Genomic DNA, 22,213 nt, shown 5'->3' with positions numbered 1-22,213 from the left:
ACAAATCATCGATAATGTCAAATGTTTTAAAGAATGGCAGAAGGTATTGTCTAAATTTATCTGGCAGGGGAAAAAACCTAGAATTAAATATAAATTACTTACAGATATAAAAGAAAGAGGGGGCTTTTTCCCGCCAGATTTGAAGATATATTTTGAAGCTGCTGCATTCTGCTGGATCAAGGATTGGATTCAATTAGAGAATGGTGATGTATTAGACTTGGAAGGACTGGATAATCGATTTGGATGGCATGCATATCTATGGTATGACAAGGTAAAGGCCCACAGGGGTTTTAAGAATCATGTAATTAGAAAGGCATTATACAGTGTTTGGACTAGATACAAAGATCTCTTAGTAAGAAAAACAGCAAAATGGATTTCACCAATGGAAGCACAGGCCCCCCAAAAAGTTAAATATGGAAAACAAATGGTTGAGGTATTCAGATTTGTTGTTAGAGAATCAGGAAGGTTTTAATTTGAACAAATTAAAGATAAAGTGAATTGGTTGCAATATTATCAAATTAACGAATTATATAAGATGGACAAGAGAAATGGTTTTGCAACAGAAAAAACCAAATTGGAAACGGAGTTGTTAGATACTGATAAGAATGTCTAAAATGTACAGTTTGTTGTTGGAGTGGCATACAAAGGATGAACAAGTTAAATCGGTCATGATTGATTGGGCAAGGGATGTGGGACATAATATAATGATGGAGGACTGGGAGAGGCTATGGAGGAAAGGGGTTAAGTTCACTGCATGTACAATGTTAAAGGAAAATATTATGAAGATGTATAGATGAAGTCGTCCACGAATCAGTGCTTCTCGTGGTTCCAGGTTTCTTGATGACAATACAACATCTCCTCCTCCTGGTAAAATAAGCAATAACCTCAGCAGACGGGGAGAAGCTCTAGGAGGGAGAAGAGTCGTGGAATAAAACATCTGCTGTGTATTCTGAGCCATCACCTCCCAGGGAGATTGGCAAATGACTTCTGCCTTGCCAGTTCAAGGAGAGACAGAGCAACAGCACCATGCTCTCTGATGGATGAAGGGGAATATGAAGAGAGGACTGGTCAGGAGAGGTCATTAATAATCTAAGAGAACCATGAAAACTGCCAAAGTCAAATTGCAGGGTGGAAAAAAATCAAGACTTGGAATGCATTTCTCTGCACTATTATTGTCGATCCATTTGGAGAGGCACACAGCTAAAAAAGCAATGGCCACAACACAGTTGCTGGGATCCAGTTGGTGCCCTTGAATTTCCTGGGGGGCTTTTAAACCAGCAGCGGTCTGCTAACTCTAGAAGGCTATTTATTTACCATCCCTAATACCCAGTTTGTGCCGGATAGTAACCCGTGAGCAACTTTTCCATGGCCACAGGGAACTGGGGGGGGGGGATCACCTCATCCTCTGTTGGCATAGGTCAAAATGTGCCCCCCCCGGCCTTTCTTATCAGGCCTTTGGGACTCTCTCTGTACGGCATACCCCACCAACCCTACTTTACCCTCTGTGACTGGAGTGTATCTCTGAACTCCAACAATGCCTCTGGGTTGCCTGGTGGACTCTGTGCAGAAACAACTACCTATCTTAAAAAGTCAGAAATGTAGATTTGCTGCTCTTCCCATTTTTGCTTCTGGCCCCACCCACCAACAACTTGGTTAATAACAGGCTCCCCGCATGTGGATTAAAGTATGAATTGGAGCAGTTTTTTGGGCTGATTTGAGTATACTGTCTTGAGTTTGCTACTGATGTGTATTTGGCACGTGCTGTTGTAATCTATGATTTTGGTGTTTGTTGTTATTATCTATTGCAGTTGAGATGCCAAGATGAAAAACAAAAACTTTTATTATAATTTTTTTATATAAAACACAACCCTTGAATGGACATGTACTGTGAAAGAAATGACAAGCTCTGGCAACGCCTTATGTAAAATTCTGTGGTGTCGTAACTCTTCATAACCAGAATGCATCAAACAAGCATTTTGTTCAAGTATCTCTTGCCGTCTTTCGAATAATCCTAAGTATCCAAACCTGAGGCTTCTCAGGATCAAGAAATTGGATACGAGTCAGTAAAATTCACATTTATCCATCACAATCGCAGCCTGTTAAGTCAGAAATGTTGTTACTCTGCCCCCAAAGTCAATGGATATTTCTAACACATTCTAGGACAAGGACTTTCCAGCTCCTTTTTTTGCTAGTCGATCAGCCGCTTCATTTCCAGCAAAGCCAGAATGACCTGGAACGTGTTTCTGTTAACAGTGAATTGAACCAGTTACTACAACTGTACAACCATCTTCATTTTATGACTATCTCCCCACCCTCCACATCTCACGAGACAGCTTTCAGTTCAAAGTGCCAAAAATGACTCCTTAAAAATGCCAATACTCAATTCTTGTTTTTATCAAAAGCTAGGGAATAGACATGCAAATGGTTTGCTACTGTTAAGGCAGTGTGTTGGTAAGACATTTTTTCCAGCCCCCCTCCCCCACTCGCAAAGAGTTAGAAAGCAACATTGTATTTCAATTTCCCAAAAAAAACTGGTGAAGAAAAATACACGGGTCAGAATAAAATGCTGTTTTCTGATTCAAAACATAACAAAACACAGGCCTTCCCCTGGACTAGTACCAAACACTTGCACATTTCCATTACTAAACAGAATTACTTGCATTATTTTGTTAACATTCATTTTTAATAGTATGCACTTGATATTTATGAAGTCTTGCCTTTTCAAACCTCATAACTTACCCACTGGATATCCATGCCTTCCGAAAGATTAGCAAGCCTTTCAAAGTCCTCTCTGTTTGTTACATCTGTTCCTTTGTATGTTTTCCAGTCATTCTTCTTCCAGTTTTTAACCCAGCTTGTCATACCTATGTAGGAACAAGATGCATCTGTTGAATCGTGACTTTCTTAAAGGACTGCTGAAATTGTCCTCGGATTCTACCGCACATCTGCAAAATGCCATCCAGTTGTGCTGTTCAAAGAAATGCACATGGTGGCGAATCCAAGCTTGGGTCTAGACAGGCACTGAATGTTTGCAGCCCATTGTAAGTCATGCATGTTCAATTTGCCATAAGTTTGTGGACAGGGACAGGGACCCACTTCAAGCGTAGATAGCGGGTAACATCTGCAGATGTTCAGGTCTCTCTCGAAATAAAAAGTTAAAACCAGATGCGGATTCTACTGTTACCAACCCACTTCTAACCTTTGCTTTTGAGAAGCAAGTCACCTTCTGGGTATATATGAGTATTTATTTATCAGGTTTGTTGGATCCCTGCCAATATGGGTTTTAAACATAGGAAATGGCAGTCCCTAGCTTGGGAACAAATGCTTTTAAGTTGAAAGAAGATAAATCCAGAAAGGCAACGTTGGCTGGTAAATCTTGGGACTGGGGGGAAAAGAAACAGTATTTGGAGAACAGCCTCCTTTGGCCACAATTCTATTATTAAGTATTCTCCGGAGAGCAGCATTTGTTAGCTTTCAATGTAAACCCTTCCCAAGCCACTAGCTTTTAATAGAAAAACACCCAACACTCATTCACATGCCTGCTTACCACTAGGATCTGCTTAAAAATCAAAAGCAAACATTCATTATATATTACATGCTAAATTCCTAGGTCTTGATCATTTGAAAGTTATTTATTTCTAGCCCACCTTTTCCTCAACGGTCTCCCAGAAAGGTGCTGGAAGCATCTGGTAAATAATCAAAATACCAAGTCCAATGCCCTGCACAAACTTATTTTCCTTTCAGAAGGCCATTTCACATGCTTCTTGCCTTATTACTTATTCCCAATACACAATGACTTACCTTCGATGGTGAACTTGCTGTCAGTATAGATTGCCAGTTTATTGATATTTTGACTCTTGGCTTGCTCTATTGCTTTGCAAGCTGCCTACAGAAAACATTTAGAATACACAACTCAGCAGAAAGGAAGTTGAACCATCAATACTGATGTCAAGTTTCAAAATTGTAACACAAAAGCAATGTAATCCAATTCTAGCACTGTTCGTCCAGAAGTTGATGCAAATTATGTTAAAGACAATTGGGGGGGGGGGGAGCCATGGCCAATTACTTAACTAGGTTTTATGAATTTTCATAATAGCTACGTAATTATTCTGCGTCACTAGCCTATCAATCATGCAATCTCGTTAGGATTTATGAGATAACTTTTTAAATTGTTCTTTCAATTTCTCCAAACTACGCTCTCTCTATATATATATCTATGCAGTTCCCCCCTTGAAACAGACGTGCATTTCCATTAAAACTAAAAGGCTCAAGCACTCAATTGTGCCAATTCTGTGTTCCATTTAACTTACATGTATTTCAGCCCTTTGATTAGTCTGCCGCCCAGGAAGTCTTTCACTACTATTTCTGTAGGAGTACAAAACACATACAACATTCAAGTAATTTTTCTCGTGCATGAAGCATTTCAAGGCTAATATAGGGATCAAAATACATCTGTGACCTGAAAGAGTCTGCATGTTTATAAGAATAGGAAAACCAATGTTGTTCTTCCTTCAAACCACAGATTTTCAAATTTAGTGCTACGCCATGTTTGTTTCCACCTGAATTGCTCATATTGGATTAAAATAAATGCCAGAGGAAGGCTATGGCCCTTCTGTCCCCAACAGCTCCTGCCAAAAACCCATCCAAGGGTTAGGAAGCCCTGTTGAGTGAGATGGGCTGAGGAACTATGGCACCGAGGGATGAAGTAGAAAGGCCGAAACTTGGTCAGAAGCACCTCCTGGGAATGGAAATCCAATCCTTGCTATTTTAAAGTGTTATGTTTTATGTTATTCATCAGGCAGACCTCTTATTGCTCCACTTTGAGAGGAAAGTAGGGAGCCAAGTGGGCCACTACCAGATCTCACATTTCCCCCAAGAGGAACTGGAAGGTTTGAAGGGTTTCTCATGCTTTCAAAGCTGCCAGTGCAAGATGTGATGAATGGCTAGTGCTCTTGGTTCTGAATGATTTAGAGAAAGCCCCTGGGAAGATGGCCATGTATTATTATTATTTTTTTAGCAGTCACTACTTTCCTTTGGTACACACATTCATCAAACGAGCCATTTCCTTCAAATGTGACCAAGGAAAGGAAAGAATTGGTAGACAACAAATTGCTCCAACTCTGACCATCCACCTTGACAAATGACAGAGGCCATACTTTCCCTCTACATATCACAAGCCCTGAAGATCTTCAGCTGGATAGGAAGACACATTATATTGAATGCTTTGGAAACAAATTCTGACAGATGCTCCTGGCATTAATTGCTTCTGCCAGGGACATCTCAGTAGCTATTTTGGACACCACTGTGCTAGCCTCCATAATGTGACTTCCTACCAGTCTGGTTTCTGGACATTTGCTTTGCTGGGCAAGGAGGCGGCCATTTTATCCATCTGAAGAAACATGAACTCTTTCAAGACTGAAGAAAAGGGATATATCGAGACGGCACCATGAGGCTGACTCAGGCTCCTCTTTGTTGATTAGGAAAGCAGTGGACAGATGCCATGCACACTTTCTCTTCTTCTTACAGCCTGGTCTGCAACCAATGAAACTATGCTTGGACTGGATTCACCTGGCCAAGTGGATGGGGCCAGGAACCTGCAACTCTTCACAAGAGGCAGAAGATTGGATCAAGAGAGAAGTGGGTCCACCCTCCAGCCAGAGTTTTCTTCTGAAAATAATATTAGTGGAAGGGCGGGAAAATACTGTGTCCAAATGCAAACAACAATAGGGATCACTGCCTGTGTGTGTGTGTGTGTGTGTGTGTGTGTGAATGGTTTTTATAGCAAGTTATTGGACCATTCATTTCTTACTTACAAAGGATGATCGGGTCCCCAATAGACACCAGTTCCAGCACGTGCTTTACGGCGCCCATTACTTGAGCAACACCCATCAGTATAAACAACTGCATAATCTCCTAAAAATGCAAATGGGACAATTAATTCAGCAGGAATATTGCCAGCTGGATGGACATCAAGTATTTTAGCTCTGATATTTAAGAAAGGTGATCAGGACAACCCAACTTACTGCCAAATTAAAGTCTTATTGAGGTTCCCACAGGACATATTTTAGAACAATGGATAAAAAAAAAACCATACAAACAATCCATGTGCTGCTCCCAATGCAGACTAGCTTTCAAGGGACATAGCACAACTGAGCCACTTTGTTTTGAATTATAGTATTCAGAAAAAGATGGTGAGCTACCAAAATAGCTGTATGTCACATTAACATTATATCTCAGGGAGGTTCACAGAATAAAACGAAAGATAAAAAACACAAGTTTTAAAACATTTGTCTCCCATGGGTCTTTGACTCCATCAAAGAGTTATTTCATCTATTTACCAGGAGATATAAAGTGCTTTGTTATACTAAGGGTCATCACCTACTAGAACCTATTACACAAGTTTGTGAATTATTATATATAGTGCAGAAATCTGCAGTAGCTTAAGCAAAGGATAAATTGGATATAATCAAATATAAAATCCTATGTGGACTATTTAAGAGCTCCACACAGAATGTCTGGTACATTACTTTGAACTGTGAAGTAGCTCTCTCTTCTTTAAATGGAGGCATTCATATATCCCTAATTCAGTACAGTGGTACCTCCGGTTGCGGATGGGATCCATTCCAGAGGTCTGGTCAAATTCCAAGGTTTCTGCAACCTGACGACCACTTCTGCGCATGTGCGCAGGGCGAAACCTGGTAAAATACTTCCGGGTATGCTGCGTGCACATGCCAAAGTTTACATAACCAGAGGTTCGACTGTACTGGAAAAGCTCTCAAGTGTAAAAATTGTTATCGCTAAATGTGTTAAGACCTGGATTCCAAACTCTGTACAGCCACTAATGGTGCAGTTCAAACCCTGGACTACTCTGGTTTAGTTCTGGGGCCACTGCTGAATCCACAAACTTGCTTCACACAACAGCAGGAGTGGAAGGTCATGGGGGAAGCAAATCACTGCACCAGCAAGTGGGCCCAAAGCAGTCACGTGACAACAGTGGGTGCAACTCAAGGGATCCTGGGCAGGTGAAATCCTTCCCTTGGAATACACGTTCCAGCAATTTCTATTGGCTACTGCTGATATGAAACCCACTAGTGGCACTTCTGCTTGCAGGTCGACAGGGACATCTCCACCTACCCACCCCCCAGCAAAGAGGGTTTGGATTGTGTCATAACTCACTAGGCAGAAGCTAAGTCAATTTCAATAGGAGTGACTTGTGCATTTCCAAGAGTAAGAAGACTGCAAAGCTCTTTTGCATATTAATTATATATATGCAAAGAACTTCCAATGGGGTAGGGGAGGGCTACTGGTTTTCTTTCTTCCTCTTGTTTTTCTTAGGTGTTTTGGGGTTTGTTATCTTCTATTTTTTTATGTTGTGAACTGGATAGAAGGGCAGTGTACAAATTTAAAAATTTAAAATTTTTAAGGAAACGACATTGTTTAGTCACCTGCTACAATAAAGCCACTTACCCATATATGAGAATTCATCTTTGCGTTCTGGAGGTGTGTAAGGTACTTCGGTATATTTTACACGCTTTCTCTCACGTTGGTTCTCTGAGGGCTGTTCATATGGTTTCTTGTATGAAGTATAATCTGACCACGATGTTGTCTTCTTACCCTTGAACCTATTATTTCTTGGTCTTTCATAAGCTGCATTATCGAAACCGTAGAAGAAACGAAATGCAAAAAATAAAAAAATCACATTGAAAGTATAATATTCATGTTCAAGAACCTTATACAGTGGTGCCCCGCAAGACGAATGCCTCGCAAGACGAAAAACCCGCTAGACGAAAGGGTTTTCCGTTTTGGAGGTGCTTTGCAAAACGAATTTCCTATGGGCTTGCTTCGCAAGACAAAAATGTCTTGCGAGTTCCTGCGGGTTCCCCCCCCCCTTTTCTAAGCCGCTAAGCCGCTTATCCGCTAAACCGTCAATGGGCTTGCTTCGCAAGACAAAAGACGAAGAGAATCGTGGAACTGATTCTTTTCGTCTTGCGAGGCACCACTGTACACCCACAATCACATAAATGAAGTCCCTCTAAAGTAATTAGAAATTAACTCATGAATTAACTGTGAGCAGGACTGCAGAAAAATGCATAACACACAGAGAGAGACACAATAAGGGATATACTACAAGGCTAAAGAGTGAGCAGTGCTAACTTGTAGAAGTATGCTTTCAGCGATTAAATGGAGAGCAGCACAGATCCACACAAAAGATGAGCTCATGGAAATCCACTGGCAATTTCTAGAACTACTTAGCTGTATCTACTACAAAACAATTAGGACACGGTAGTTTTTCCACATATTAGATACACGTTACAAGTTGTGAGTGGCTTATGTAGATCTGTATTGCCTACTATACAGATAGGCAGCCATTGAGAACTCTTGAACAGTGTGCCAGCGTCTCAAATGTACCATAAAGGAATGCCCTATTTGTGCTCACGTGATACTCTGGATTCTCAACCAAGTAACACATTTAATGTAACTCTTCCGTTGTGTGGTGTAATGTACCGTGTTAAGTTGCTTGGAGACCTTTGAGTACCAAATGACTAACAAGTCTAACAAATTGCCATAATCAGGTAAGTTTTGTATACAAAACTTACAACGAAACCTGGGGAATATTTTCATGAATCTGTAATTTGTCCTGACCTATCTGAAGCACTTGCTTATTTTTATACTCCCAACTCTTTCTATGTCCCTTCTCCAAGCACTCAGTCCATGACATTCAGCCACCAACAGAAATACGTGGAAGCACTAAACCAGTATCCTGGGCAAGAGCAATCCAGCGGTGGCACTGAAACACTGAATCTCTCTTTCTGGCAAATACCACACTGAGCAAGAATGAGAGACAGCCAGGTTGCAGTTTAGTAATGCAAAGCACATTAGAAAAGCTCCAGAATGAAAGCAGAGGGGTGTGCAGCTTGGTGCACTATGCATCTGCTACAGCACTACAAACACCAAGACAAGTATGAGGAGCACCTTCTGTAACAACCGCTGGGTCATTAGGTTGTGATGCATCTGCATGTCCTGCATCCCCTGCCAGTGTGCCTAGTTTAAAGGGAACACATTGTATTATGTGACAAAGCAACTGCCAGTACAAGTTCTTCCTGTGCTAGATGATCCGCATACAAAAGTCACGTGGACAAAGCTCCAATGCACAGTGGTGTAGCGTGGGGGGTGCAGGGGGTGCCAGCCGCACCGGGCGCAACATTTTGGGGGGCGCACTCGCAGCTCTCTGCCCCTACCTGGCTCACTCTCTCTCTCTCGCTGCAGTGCTGGCTGTGCGAATCCGATCCAAGCTGCCGGGTCGCTGCCCACTGTGGAGGGGGAGGGTGCCAGGCGTGCGTTGCGGTGCGGAGAGAGAGCGAGGGAGGGACTATCTGGGGGAGGGACAGTGCAGCGGCCGCCCAGCGCAGCGCTGAGCGCGGGAGAGAACCACACCCAACCAGCCCAGGCAGCAGCAAGAAGAAGCTGGCAGTGGCGGCAGGTTAGGGGCGCAAATTACTTGCCTTGCCCCGGGTGCTGACAACCCATGCTACGCCGCTGCCAATGCAACTGTAGGTTTATCGAAACTGCAATTTGATCTTACATGTTTCCTCAAAAATAAGTCCCACTGAGTTCAGCAGGACCCATTCCCAAGGAAGTAAGCAACGGAATATAGTCTTCATTTCCCAGCTTTCTAAAGTAGCCCACGGGAATGTAACCATCTTCAATAGTTAGTCAAGCAGTACACTATCAAAAAATCTTGAACACTCTCATAAGTTGATGGACTCAAACTTGCTTCAGCCCCAGACAGCATGACAGGGATGGTTTGAGTTGTAGTCCAACATCTGGAAAGCCATATTTTCCCACCTCTGATCTACTGCAAAATGAGATATGCAAGGGTCTAGACTTTCCCTTCTTTCAGCTGTAACTTCTCACCGCTATTAATGCAAATCCACCACTTTCACTTAAAACCAAGCCAGATCCTAAATCTTCAGTGGAGCAATTAGCCTACATAAAAAAACATCCCAGAACTGAGAACTCAGCCTGTGCCATCTGGAAATACAGCCGACCAGTGACAAGTATATCAAGCTTTCTGTGGGAAGCATTTAGCACACCCACACTAATTACCAGAAGGCTACTCTTAAAATTTCTGCCAAGCACCAACCCTTTACAGAGTGCTTACCACTTGAATGACAAAATGTACCTGTTGATCCATCATTTACGAAGTCCCAAGCATCTTCCTCTGTTGAAAACTTCTTGAAGCTAGCGTATTTATATTTGTCAACTTGCTCTTTACATTCCTCCCTATAAAAATATAAAGCTATTATTTTTTTTAAAAGAAACGTGTTATCTCCAATGCCACCTACTCTTCATTAAAGCAAATCTGGGGACACAAAGCTTTCCCCTATATCAGCTGAAGTGAAATCCTTACACAATTCTTGGAAGGAAAGTTTCCCAACCTCAAGAATCCACCATAGTTTTAGCCCTTCAAAGGAGAATGGTTGGGGTAGGCTATGCGAGCCGCATTGGGGCCTGGAACGATTACATAAATCTAACCATTTTTTTGTTTTTAAAGTAACTTAAATGCAAATCCCCACGAAACTAAGAGCATTGAACTAGTGTGAGGAAGATTTGGGTTAAAATCTGCACATAGTTATGAAGCTTGCATGGAGTCAGACACCTGCTCTCAGTACCACCACCTGACAGGGTTGTTAGGAGAATGGGCTTTTTTTTTTTAATATAAAAAGGAGGGGTGAAAGATAATGTTTGCTGCCTTGGGCTCTTTGGTACAGGCTCAGTGGGTAGAGAACAAGACTCTTTTAATCTCAGGGTTGTGGGTTCGAGCCCTGCGTTGGGCAACTATGCAACACAGATAGAGGTACAGTCGCACCTCGGGTTGAAGTAGCTTCAAGTTAAGTATTTTTGGGTTGCACTCTGTGGCGACCCGGAAGTAATGGAGCGCGTTACTTCTGGGTTCCGCCGCTCGCGCATATGCTCAAAATGACGTCAGGCTCCTAAGCAGCGAAGCGCGACCCCCGCAGTTGCGTGCTACGTTTACTTCAGGATGCGAACGGGGCTCCGGAACGGATCCCGTACGTATCCAGACGTACCACTTTCCCTTTCTCCTGTGATGAGGCTGCATTTTAATATTTAAATGTTTCAATATTTTAATGTTGTATTTTAATCTTGTTTTTAAGTTGTATTCATTCAACTTGTTTTTATTATTGCTTGTTAGCCACCCTGAGCCCAGCCTTGGCTGGGGAGGGCGGGGTATAAATAAAAATTATTATTATTGCATAAATTTGATTCTCTCTGTACTTTCGACAGATCAGTTACATCTGTTATTAATTAACATTATTGAGAGACAACGCACACACTCTTGTAAATCAAGAAAAAAATTAATACATTTTTTTTTTAACTAAAAAGAAAAAAAAATCCTGCATGGGGGAGGTGGAGCAATGACCCCCGGGGTCCCTTCCAGACTGGGAGGAATACGAAGCTTTTAGGCGCTAGGGAGAAGAGAGACTGGCCACTTCAGGTGTGGCTTCGCTTACCAGGTGCGATACACGCCGGTCCTCCTGCCCTTCCGCACCGCGTAGAACATGTTGCCGCTCCTGACAGTTCCGGGGCCGCTGCTGGGGAGAAAACAAGGATGAGCGAGTAAGGTCAGGATCCGGCGCAGCATAATAACTGCCGACTTCGCCTCTCCCGACCTCCCAGCTCCCCACCCACCGCCCTCTCTGCCCGTCTTCGCTGTTCTTCCGCTCTCGGGGCAGCCGCGCAGGCGCATAACTAGCCGCGCTGGAGTTTGAGGGTCAGGCTGAAAACAACAACAAAGGCAGCCGACACTTCCGGATCACAAACGGAAGAGGGGGGAAGGGCAGACGCAGCAAGTAACCTCCTCCGCCCCTCATATGGCAGCTATTTAAAAGACGGATCGACCGGAAGAGTGGTGCTTTTCGAGTCTTCTCTCCCCTAGGGTCCAACCGAGGAAGTGATGACGCGAGGGGACCGAACAGTGTTGCGCGCAGGCGCGTTGCCGCCACCGCGGTCTCTGCCTTCTCCTCAATCGCAATGGATGGAGAGGAAGGAAATCTCAAAAAGAGAGAAGCCTTAAGAGTGCGCATGCGCTGGCGCCGAAGGCGGGAAAATGAAAAGCACCGGTGTTAACTCAGTGCACCTTACTTAGAAACAGCCAAATGGGACTGGAGACTTTTTTCACCAACAGCAGCTAATGGCTTTATTCTGCAAACACTTTAAAGCCAAACTTTCTAGTTCCTGGATTTATTGAGCCTCTGATGGACAGTAATTCTACACGTGTTTGCCCAGAAAGTAGTCGAAGTTTACTCCCGGGTTAACTCGAATATATTATAGCCGTGGCTTAAGTGACATCACATCAAAGGACAGCAAAAGCACGATAGAAAAAAGGATATGACTGACTGCATGATTCACCAATCTAACCCACTTCTAAGCGCCACTGCGCTGCAATAGTAGAATAAGGCTGCAATCAGCCACGTGCTAGAAATCTTTGCCGAGCAAGCCTTAAAAGCCATGGCAGGCTCTGGGCTGCAAACCCAGTGGCTTCACTTCGAACTGAAGCCTCCCTCCACCATTTTCGGCTTACCCGCCCATGCATCCGCTCACCTGCCTTATCTCGCAGATCAGGATAGGCGTGAACTTCTCTTCCTGTTAAGGCACACAAAACGGAATGGCGCTTCCTGGGCTTCCCTCTCTCCCTAGGAGAGATCGGGAAAAACCACTGGTGAAACAAAAAAGAGGGGGGAACATGCACCAGGGTCTTTGAACGGTCGACTATACTTCCAGGACCTTCCATGCATTACCCCTTTCACCAACAATGGTGCTTTCTTACTACCGATTTAGCAAATGCTGGAGGGCAAAGAGCTTCTATTGAAAAGAGGAAATGGTTCCCCCTCCCACTCTAAAATGTAAATTTGGAATGAGCATAGGATCTCTTGCAACCAGCAGCAAACTTGCATTTTCCGACCCACCAAATACCCTACCTCAGCCTGTTGGTTATTGAGGCTCATGGCGATCATTTTAAATCTCCATTTGAGGCTGCAGTCCTTTACAATAAATATACACAGTTACCTTGGGGTTCAGTCCCATTGAACAAAGTGGGGATTATTTTTGTAGCAGGTGTGCATAGGGTTGTGATGCATGCAAATTAATTCATGCCTTCTTGTTGTTGTTTAGTCGTTTAGTCGTGTCCGACTCTTCGTGACCCCATGGACCAGAGCATGCCAGGCACTCCTGTCTTCCACTGCCTCCCGCAGTTTGGTCAAACTCATGCTGGTAGCTTCGAGAACACCATCCAACCATCTCGTCCTCTGTCGTCCCCTTCTCCTTGTGCCCTCCATCTTTCCCAGCATCAGGGTCTTTTCCAGGGAGTCTTCTCTTCTCATGAGGTGGCCAAAGTATCAGAGCCTCAGCTTCAGGATCTGTCCTTCCAGTGAGCACTCAAGGCTGATTTCCTTCAGAATGGATAGGTTTGATCTTCTTGCAGTCCATGGGATTCTCAAGAGTCTCCTCCGGCATTATAATTCAAAGGCATCAATTCTTCAGTGATCAGCTTTCTTTATGGTCCAGCTCTCACTTCCATACATCACTACTGGGAAAACCAAAGCTTTAACTATACGGACCTTTGTCGGCAAGGTGATGTCTCTGCTTTTTAAGATGCTGTCTAGGTTTGTCATTGCTTTTCTCCCAAGACCAAATACCCTATGCAGCTCTAATTTTGCTTATACAGTACCACGGATCATAAATTATATTTGCAAAGCGCCTAAAGCGGTGTTTTGAAACAGATTGCTCAATTCTACCTCTTACTGAGCAAAAAATCAAACCGTATTCTTACAGGTATAGGCTCAAGCAGGCAACTTCCGACTAGACAACATTGGAGCGCTTTCTTTTTAAAACACCCATTAATGCGTGCGTATTTGTTCCCTTGGTGGATTTGCAACTTGGAAGAAGGAAAGGCATGGAAAGTTTACTTTTATTAATACAGCCGACACAACCACATACTCCCAGTTCCCCAAAAGTGCTCTTCAATACAGCACAGTATTGCCGTTTGGTGAAAGCAGCGCTTTATCCTCTGCCAGGAGTTCCCTCTCGCCGGGAAGCTTCAGAAGGGCGGAAGTACCCTTTCAATCCCAAGCTCCCCGGGACGAGAAGTGGGCGGTGTTACGGCCCTTCCCGGCAGAGAATCTGTGGTGCTCTCGCGAGAACTCTTCCTCTTCCTTAGGCCGGCGCTGAGAGAGGTAGGCACGGCCAGCCGGGGCCTGCTGGGCTGCGTGGGGGCTTTTTCCCGCGGGGGCTCCGGTGATATTACTCCGGGGCGACGGAAGCCCTTGCGCCTGGCCCAAGTGTCCGGAGATGCGTCCGATTCGCCGCCCCTTAATGCCCGATGGCTTCTTGGCACGGCGAAGGAGACCCATTTCGGGGATGGGGCAGGGGACGGTGGAAGGGAGGGGGAAATGACCCCCAATTCTCTTTCTCTTGGCTGCTGGAGTTTCCACGGGTCTTCCATGTGCGCCTGGCTTTCGCCGAGTGTTGCACCGAGCACACTGCTTGGGGCGCTCTATGAAGTCTTATCAGTAGCTTTAACCACTAGGTAGGACTGTCTTCCGTGCTTTAGGGGCGCGGAGGCCAGTTCTACCTCCCTTTCGCTCCCCCTTCCGCAACCTCCAAGGGCAGCACATGGTCCGTAAACTCCCAGTATGCCCTGCTCGAATAAGAGAGGGGTGCAAAGCAGGAAGCTTTTGCCCCACAGTTGTCATCTCTCCCCAATACTGCAGTGTGTGTGTGTATCTGTGGAAGTTGTTCAGACGTGGTCCTGCATGAATCCTATTTAAGATGTCCCCCTAGGTGTTAATGGGCTATGGCTCCCAGCATTGGCCGTGTGTCTGGAAGCTGCTGGGCTGCAGGTTCCCAAAACCTGTTTCAGAGGTAGCTCTGCCTTCCCCAAAAAACTATTTCAGATGGTACCTCTGCCTTGCCACTTAGCAATTCCGGATAGCATGCTTACATCAGGAAGAGCTTAATGATGGTAAGAGCTGTTTGGCAATGAAACAGACTCTCAGAAAGGACTCTCCTTCCTTTGAGGTTTTCTAGCAGACGTTGGATGGCCATGTGTCATGGATGCTTTAGTTAAGATTCCCACATTGCAGGGGGTTGGACTAGACTGTGGCCCTTTGATAAAGCTTTAATAAGATGCTTAAGACTGGGGTTCTCATGTGCTTCTCTAGAGTCTCTTTGTAAGGGTTCTGTGGTAGCTGGAAAATGCATGTTGCTGCTCGCCTTCTGTGTGTGGACTGTTCCGCATCGTATTAATCTTGCGTTTTAGTTGAGTGCTTCATATCTTAGTAATTGAGAAAAAGGCCTTGTAATATACACTGCTGTTAATGAGCCCATATTGTAGATGTGGGGCCTGCAGTTCTGAGATTATGTCCTCCCCACAGACCTCTAATAAGATCCTGGCTAAACTTAAACAAGCGTGTTATTTTGCTCATAGTAAATACTTTTAACCACTACACTCCTCTTTGTGGTACTTCTGCTAAGAGTGCATACAGTGGTGCCCCGCAAGACGAATGCCTCGCAAGACGGAAAACTCACTAGACGAAAGAATTTTCCATTTTGGAGGTGCTTCGCAAAACGAATTTCCTATGGGCTTGCTTCGCAAGACAAAAATGTCTTGCGAGTTCCTGCGGTTTTCCCCCCTTTCCCCCCTTTTTCTAAGCCGCTTATTCGCTAAGCCGCTAAACCGCTAATAGCGCTAATCCGCTAAACCGTCAATGGGCTTGCTTCGCAAGACGAAAAAACCCGCTAGACGAAGAGACTCGCGGAACGGATTCTTTTCGTCTTGCGAGGCACCACTGTACAACATTTTTTAATGTGTACTAAGACTAAATCTTAGCGGGACTAAGACTAAACCAGCGGGAAGGTAAACGGCGTTCCGTGTGCTGCGCTGGCTCGCCAGATGCAGCTTGTCACGCTGGCCACGTGACCCGGAAGTGTCTGCGGACAGCGCTGGCTCCCAGCCTATAGAGTGAGATGAGCGCAAAACCCTAGAGTCTGGCAAGACTGGCCCGAAGGGGCAGGGGTACCTTTACCTTTAAGACTAAATCTATCACTGCTTTTTCCTTAAGTAATATGACTGAGCCAGCCTTTAGAATTGGCTTCTTCCACCATCAAGGCTTTCCCTAATTTGATGTCATTGTAATAGGTGGAAATCATTCTTTAAAACAGTACAATGAGATATTGATTGTTTCCTTTGAAATGCAGAAAGGCCATGTTCAGTTCCAGCGCAAAGATTGTGAAGCCCAATGGCGAAAAGCCAGATGAATTTGAGTCTGGCATCTCCCAGGTAAGTGCTCCTTTCAGCTGGTAATATAGGCTGTACTGCTTACAGAACATGTGAGGGTTGGAATCTGGAGGCTCCAATATGATGTCATAGCCCTATATTTTAGTATAGATGTTGTGCTAATTAACATTCAGCAGCTACAACCAGAGTATCTTTGTAAGCTGTTTGTTTGCAAACTCCTCTACTGTTGACCAATGTTTATGGGAACATTTGAACTATATGTATTTGATATGTAACTGAGGTAGTTGTTGCAGATCCTGCTACATCAACTTGTTGAATATGACTTTGACAGAAGTCAAAGGAACATATGTATTCAGTGATTTCTCCCTCAAAACATTTTTTACAGCCAAGAACAACTATAGTTATTTTAGAATTGGTTTGTTGAAGATATTTGTTAACTTTCCTTTTAACTTTCCTCCCTCAAGGCTCTCCTGGAGTTGGAGATGAATTCTGACTTAAAGGCTCAGCTGAGAGAATTGAACATCACAGCAGCAAAGGTAGCTTTAAAAACAGTGTTTCTCAATGGTGCAGGCTTATTTTATAGGATGCTTGGTGTATATAAGCTACCATGTTGGTATTTAAAGTGATAATTGCAGTGGTTGTTAAGTTCTACAGCATTTTTCCGCCTGGAAATGTCTTTAGCGGACAGATGTGTAACTTGTTGTTGTCTCAGAATCCACCATGGGCATCCATTGAGGTGGCTCTCGCATGGCTCTGCCCAGGTGGCGTATGGGAGCTTAGCTCCGTAAGGGGCAATGATGTATAGTCCTATTCCACAATGTTGGACATGAAGCTTTCCCCCACCCCCCAGACTGAAAAGGCTGGTGTGGGAGGCATCCTGTATATTCCTATAACTTCCCAGCTTTTACAGTTGCTGTGAAGACAAACCATGCAGGACACAAGTGATCAAACTAATTGGATGTGTTCAGGATGAGCTGCATTCATTCATTCATTCATTCGGTTCATGGAAACCAGGAATGTTATGTGCACTGTAGTAGTTGTGTTTGCAGAAATTAGGGAAGCTGTGCTGCTCGCAAAAAACAGATATGGAAAATCAACATACCATTCGAAAGTTAGGAATTTAAAAATACCTTACAGAGGCCTGGTCATGTGCAGTATAAGCTATTATCAGCTTTCTCTCAGATGAGGAATCTGAAATAATGGCTGTTTCATGAAGTCATGGCCAGGCTCTCATGAGTTCAGTGAGCTGTGTTGTTTTTCCATCCGTTGGATATATCACATTACAGTGTTATTTTTCCTTTGGTGATGTATACTAAAAAAGCACACAATCATCGGTTATGTTCCAGTTTTGAGAATCACTGAAGATTATATCTGGAACTGAACAATTATCTTTTTCTTAAACAGGTAAATTGGGCTTCCATCCTACATGCTTACTTGTATAAAAATAAAGATGTGTAGGGTTGTGGTAAAGGCTGCCTTAAAGGATTCTGGAATAGGCTACACTGGGTTTGATACTTCTGTATCCTTTGGCTTCCTCTGAATTATCTAGTACTTGCCACTGTTGGCGGCTAATAGGCCAAGTGGATGGTGGTCTAACTTTTTGTTGGAGTTTGTACAACATCCGAGGTGTTTGTAACCCGAGGTACCACTGTAGTTTGTTGGACAAGCGCTTAAAACACTTGGAGGTTTTCAGGTGTGCTTTCCTAGTTGATATCTATCTATCTATATATATATAAAATAAGATATTAATGCATTTTATATGGAACTTGATAAATGTGGTGCTTTTCTTCCATAAAACTTAGTGGTGCTTGTTTCTACTATTGGTCTGGCCTTAGGTCTACTGCAAAGTGGTGATACTTAGAAGTGCTTCTTAGGTTGTTGCCTTAAGAGCCAAAGAGTTTTTCCAAAAAAATAAAGATTTCATTATTGATCCTTTTATTTTTATTATTTCTTTCTTTCTTTTACATATTATCTTTACCTAAAAGGATCTCAAGGTGTGGCTTACATGGTTTTCCTCCCCATCACATCCTCACATCCACCTTTGGTAGTTTAGCCAAGAGGGGACATAATGTAGTGGTAGAGCCCATGCCTTGCATGCAGAAACTCCAAGGTTCAGTCTGTGGTATCTCCAGCCGAATGACCAAGCTGCAAGCACTTATCTGTGACCCACCGCTGGTCAAGAGCAGATCATAACTGAGCTAGATAGACAATGGTCTAAAGAAGATCCGTGTTTCATGACTGGAAGTAATCCTGCAAACGCTGGATGATATTTAAAAACTTAAACCATGTTCATTCCCAGTTCTGTTCTTGCTTAGGAAATTGAAGTGGGTGGCGGTAGGAAAGCAATCATCATATTCGTGCCAGTCCCTCAGCTGAAATCTTTTCAGAAGATTCAAGTGCGGCTAGTTCGTGAGTTGGAGAAAAAATTCAGTGGAAAGCATGTGGTGTTCATTGCTCAGGTAGGTGGCAGCTTGTCATAACTTTCTACAAAATGCTGGGTTGGTGGGGGGAGTGTTAATGGAGGTAGAACAATGATTTGTCTGTGAAAGGTGTGCTAAATTGAATCAGAACACTGCAGTCTTATACATACTTGGACACAAGTCTTGAACTGACTCCTACTTCCAGCTCTGTATATGCAGCATAGCATCACACAGGAACTAGGATCACAAGAGTCATAGTCGTATGTTTTTAGAATTGTCCTCCATGAATTTGTTCCTATCAGTGTTGGAGGCAGTATTCCTCTGAATACCAGTGGGTGGGGAGAGCACTATTGTGTTCAAGTCCTGCTTGTGACCTTCCCATGGGTATCTGGTTGGCTCTAATACTCTTCATCTTAAATCTGGTTTGTTAATTCCATTCCTAAACACAAGAGAAATGTGCTGATATATGTCATGCTATTGTCTTTTAACAGAGAAGAATTTTGCCGAAGCCAACAAGAAAAAGCCGCACAAAAAACAAGCAAAAGCGTCCCAGGAGGTAATCTCAAATTTATATTATATGTGTAATAATCATGCATTAATCCATTCCCTTCCGTTTGGCGTGGGTGCACATTTTAAAACTTGAAGACTCAAGGGAGAAGACTATTTTAATCTGACACTTGTGGGTCTCTGATCTTTGCCACACATTAATCTTGGGTAGACCCATAGCTCAGTGGTAGATGACATGTTTTGTGTGTAGAAATTCCTAGCCTCCTGGACTAGGTGGGGCAGTGGTTAGCCTCAGTATAAGGTAGCTCCATATTTATTTATTTAATACAGTGGTACCTCGGGTTACATACGCTTCAGGTTACGGACTCTGCTAACCCATAAATAGTACCTCAGGTTAAGAACTTTGCTTCAGGATGAGAACAGAAATTGTGCAGCAGCAGCAGCAGGAGGCCCCATTTGCTAAAGTGGTGCTTCAGGTTAAGAACAGTTTCAGGTTAAGAACGGACCTCCGGAATGAATTAAGTACTTAACCCGAGGTACCACTGTACCTAAAACTTAAACGCTGCTAGATTTTGTTCAGTACCTTATTACTGCCATTTCATAAGGTTTAGTCACCAGATCTGTCTGCTGTACCCCTGGGATTGGGTGAGGGTAGAAGAATTCATCCTGTGGATGCTTACATGCTGCCTACTGTGTTAGTATCCAGTCCACAGAAATACCCAGTCTATCTGCTTCTCTAATGGTTCTCTGTGGTGTAGATAAATGGAAAGTTGGCATTCGTAAAAGCATTTTAATTGTACATAATATTTCTGTTTAGCCGTACACTCACTGCAGTGCACGATGCCATTCTTGAAGATCTGGTTTTTCCGAGTGAAATTGTGGGCAAGAGAATCCGCGTAAAACTGGATGGCAGCCGGCTCATAAAGGTTCACTTAGACAAAGCGCAACAGAACAATGTTGAACACAAGGTAAGAAAGGGCATCTCTGTGGTGCAGTGGGTCAATGTGCCTACCTGCTAACCAGAAGGTTGGTGAGTTCGAGCCCACCCAGGGATGGCTTGTGGGCAGGATTCCTGCATTGCAGGGGTTTGGACCCAAGCACTTCACGAAGCAAGCAGAGTTGAAACTGGCAAAGGTAACTGTGCCCCTGAAGGACCAGGTGCGCAGCCTGGGAGTCATTTTGGACTCACAGCTGTCCATGGAGGCGCAGGTTAATTCTGTGTCCAGGGCGGCTGTCTACCAGCTCTACCTGGTACGCAGGCTAAGACCCTACCTGCCTGCGGACTGTCTTGCCAGAGTGGTGCATGCTCTAGTTATCTCCCGCTTGGACTACTGCAATGCGCTCTACGTGGGGCTACCTTTGAATGTGACTCGGAAACTGCAATTAATCCAGAATGCAGCAGCTAGACTGGTGACTGGGAGTGGCCGCCTGGACCACATAACACTGGTCCTGAAAGATCTGCATTGGCTCCCAATACGTTTCCGAGCACAATTCAAAGTTTTGGTGCTGACCTTTAAAGCCCTAAATGGCCTCAGCCCAGTATACCTGAAGGAGTGTTTCCACCCCCGGTGGAGTGTCTCAGCCCGGACACTGAGATCCAGCACCGAGGGCCTTCTGGCGGTTCCCTCATTATGAGAAGTGAGGTTACAGGGAACCAGACTGAGGGCCTTCTCGGTAGTGGCACCCGCCCTGTGGAACACCCTCCCAGCAGATGTCAAGGAAATAAGCAGGTATCCTATCTTTAAAAGACATCTGAAGGCAGCCCTATTTAGGGAAGTTTTTAATATTTAATGCTGTATTGTTTTTAACACTCGATTGGGAGCCGCCCAGAGTGGCTGGGGAGGCTCAGCCAGATGGGCGGGGTATAAATAATAAATTGTTGTTGTTGTTATTATTCCAGCTGCTGTGATTAATCTGTGTTCAAGCTTTTTGACAGCAGTATCTACAAACAGGAAGCAAAAATTTGGGGAAATGGGCAGCTTTCCTTGGGTATCCAGCGCTGCCCTTGCTGACTCTGTAGTACACTGCAGTATTGCATGAGAATTTGCGGTTTTAACAACTGGCATGCTGGCACATCTGTACTACCTGAGTGTTAGTAGAAAAAATAGTGTTGGTGTGTGTACCTGGCATCACAAGATGGAGCCATTTATCATGAACAATGGAACTCAAATGGCAGAGTGATACTGGTCCACTTATTTATCAACACAGGCATTGTTCAGATTTTCTCATAATTTTGTCTGAAGTTTAAAATGCTGTGCTTCTATACAAGTGGAGTGACACAGTTCCATTTCGCAGTACGGTATGGAAGAGGGACTTCACCTCCAAAAATTCCATATGGCAATGCCATGTCTTTTGTATGGCTTCGTGAGCTCCTTTGGGAGGAAGAATGGGATAGAAATTCAAAGAATAAGCATTTTATAAGAAGTAAAGCCATGTACAGCACCGTTTTGAAATTTGCTGTGTATATTTGTACAAGAACTATTGTGTCTGTAGAAAACGATAGTTTTCTGTTTACCACTTTTATGACTTCTGTTCCTTCCCTTTGCAGGTAGAAACATTTTCTGGTGTCTACAAGAAACTCACAGGCAAAGATGTCGTCTTTGAGTTTCCAGAATTTCAGCTGTAAAGTACAACAAATGATTGAATAAAACAGTTCAGTTGTTCATATATCATAAAAGTAATGTGTTTTTATTAAAACATTTGGAGAGAAAGAAAGGAAAAAAAAACATTTGGAGAGAATGGGAGTCTCTGCTAGGGTTTAGTTGTAGAAGGTTTAATGTCCCACACAACAATCTTACTACTGCCCAAGGTAGGTAACTGAAAAAGAGTTCTGGCATAATCTTTAAGACCCTTGATCCCTGGCTTTTCTGATAGAAAAAGGAACCAGAACAGTTTCTGATCCAGTGTTTCTGTATGAAACGACATTGAGCATGTCTTGATCTGTAGACCTTAGACCTGCCTGACTGTA

At 43.7% G+C, this 22,213-nt stretch overlaps 2 protein-coding genes and 1 long non-coding RNA gene across 8 annotated transcripts; 2 read left to right on the top strand and 1 right to left on the bottom strand.

The window, feature by feature from the left end:
* Window positions 1-1,822: 1,822 nt before the first annotated feature.
* On the bottom strand, window positions 1,823-12,725 carry RNASEH1 (ribonuclease H1). 6 transcript variants are annotated; one of them, XM_079970052.1, is made up of 10 exons: window positions 12,625-12,725; window positions 11,535-11,615; window positions 10,163-10,284; window positions 8,974-9,042; window positions 7,468-7,647; window positions 5,814-5,913; window positions 4,311-4,365; window positions 3,802-3,886; window positions 2,740-2,864; window positions 1,823-2,243 (listed from the first exon to the last, which is right to left on the bottom strand). In XM_079970052.1, exons 2-10 carry the CDS (start codon window positions 11,582-11,584, stop codon window positions 2,157-2,159), a joined length of 873 nt encoding a protein of 290 aa, XP_079826178.1. In that variant the 5' UTR covers window positions 11,585-11,615; window positions 12,625-12,725; the 3' UTR covers window positions 1,823-2,156. The 6 variants fall into 6 exon arrangements, with proteins under 6 accessions (XP_079826178.1, XP_079826179.1, XP_079826175.1 ...); XM_079970053.1 differs by having other exon boundaries at window positions 12,629-12,702; XM_079970049.1 differs by lacking the exon at window positions 12,625-12,725 and having other exon boundaries at window positions 11,535-11,724.
* Window positions 9,049-9,710, top strand: LOC307212792. The gene is made up of 2 exons (XR_013837221.1): window positions 9,049-9,159; window positions 9,556-9,710. It is a non-coding gene; the product is annotated as an uncharacterized lncRNA (long non-coding RNA).
* Window positions 12,726-14,178: 1,453 nt separating the features above from the next.
* On the top strand, window positions 14,179-21,922 carry RPS7 (ribosomal protein S7). The gene is made up of 7 exons (XM_079970164.1): window positions 14,179-14,255; window positions 16,279-16,360; window positions 16,783-16,854; window positions 18,634-18,777; window positions 19,230-19,294; window positions 20,063-20,213; window positions 21,794-21,922. The coding sequence occupies exons 2-7, from the start codon at window positions 16,286-16,288 to the stop codon at window positions 21,869-21,871; spliced, it is 585 nt and encodes a 194-aa protein (XP_079826290.1). The 5' UTR covers window positions 14,179-14,255; window positions 16,279-16,285; the 3' UTR covers window positions 21,872-21,922.
* The last annotated feature ends 291 nt before the right edge of the window (window positions 21,923-22,213 follow it).

The sequence above is a fragment of the Podarcis cretensis genome (assembly GCF_951804945.1).
Source record: "Podarcis cretensis genome assembly, chromosome: 3".
NCBI classification, from domain to species: Eukaryota; Metazoa; Chordata; class Lepidosauria; order Squamata; family Lacertidae; genus Podarcis; species Podarcis cretensis.
This window is presented reverse-complemented; position numbering and strand designations above follow the sequence as displayed.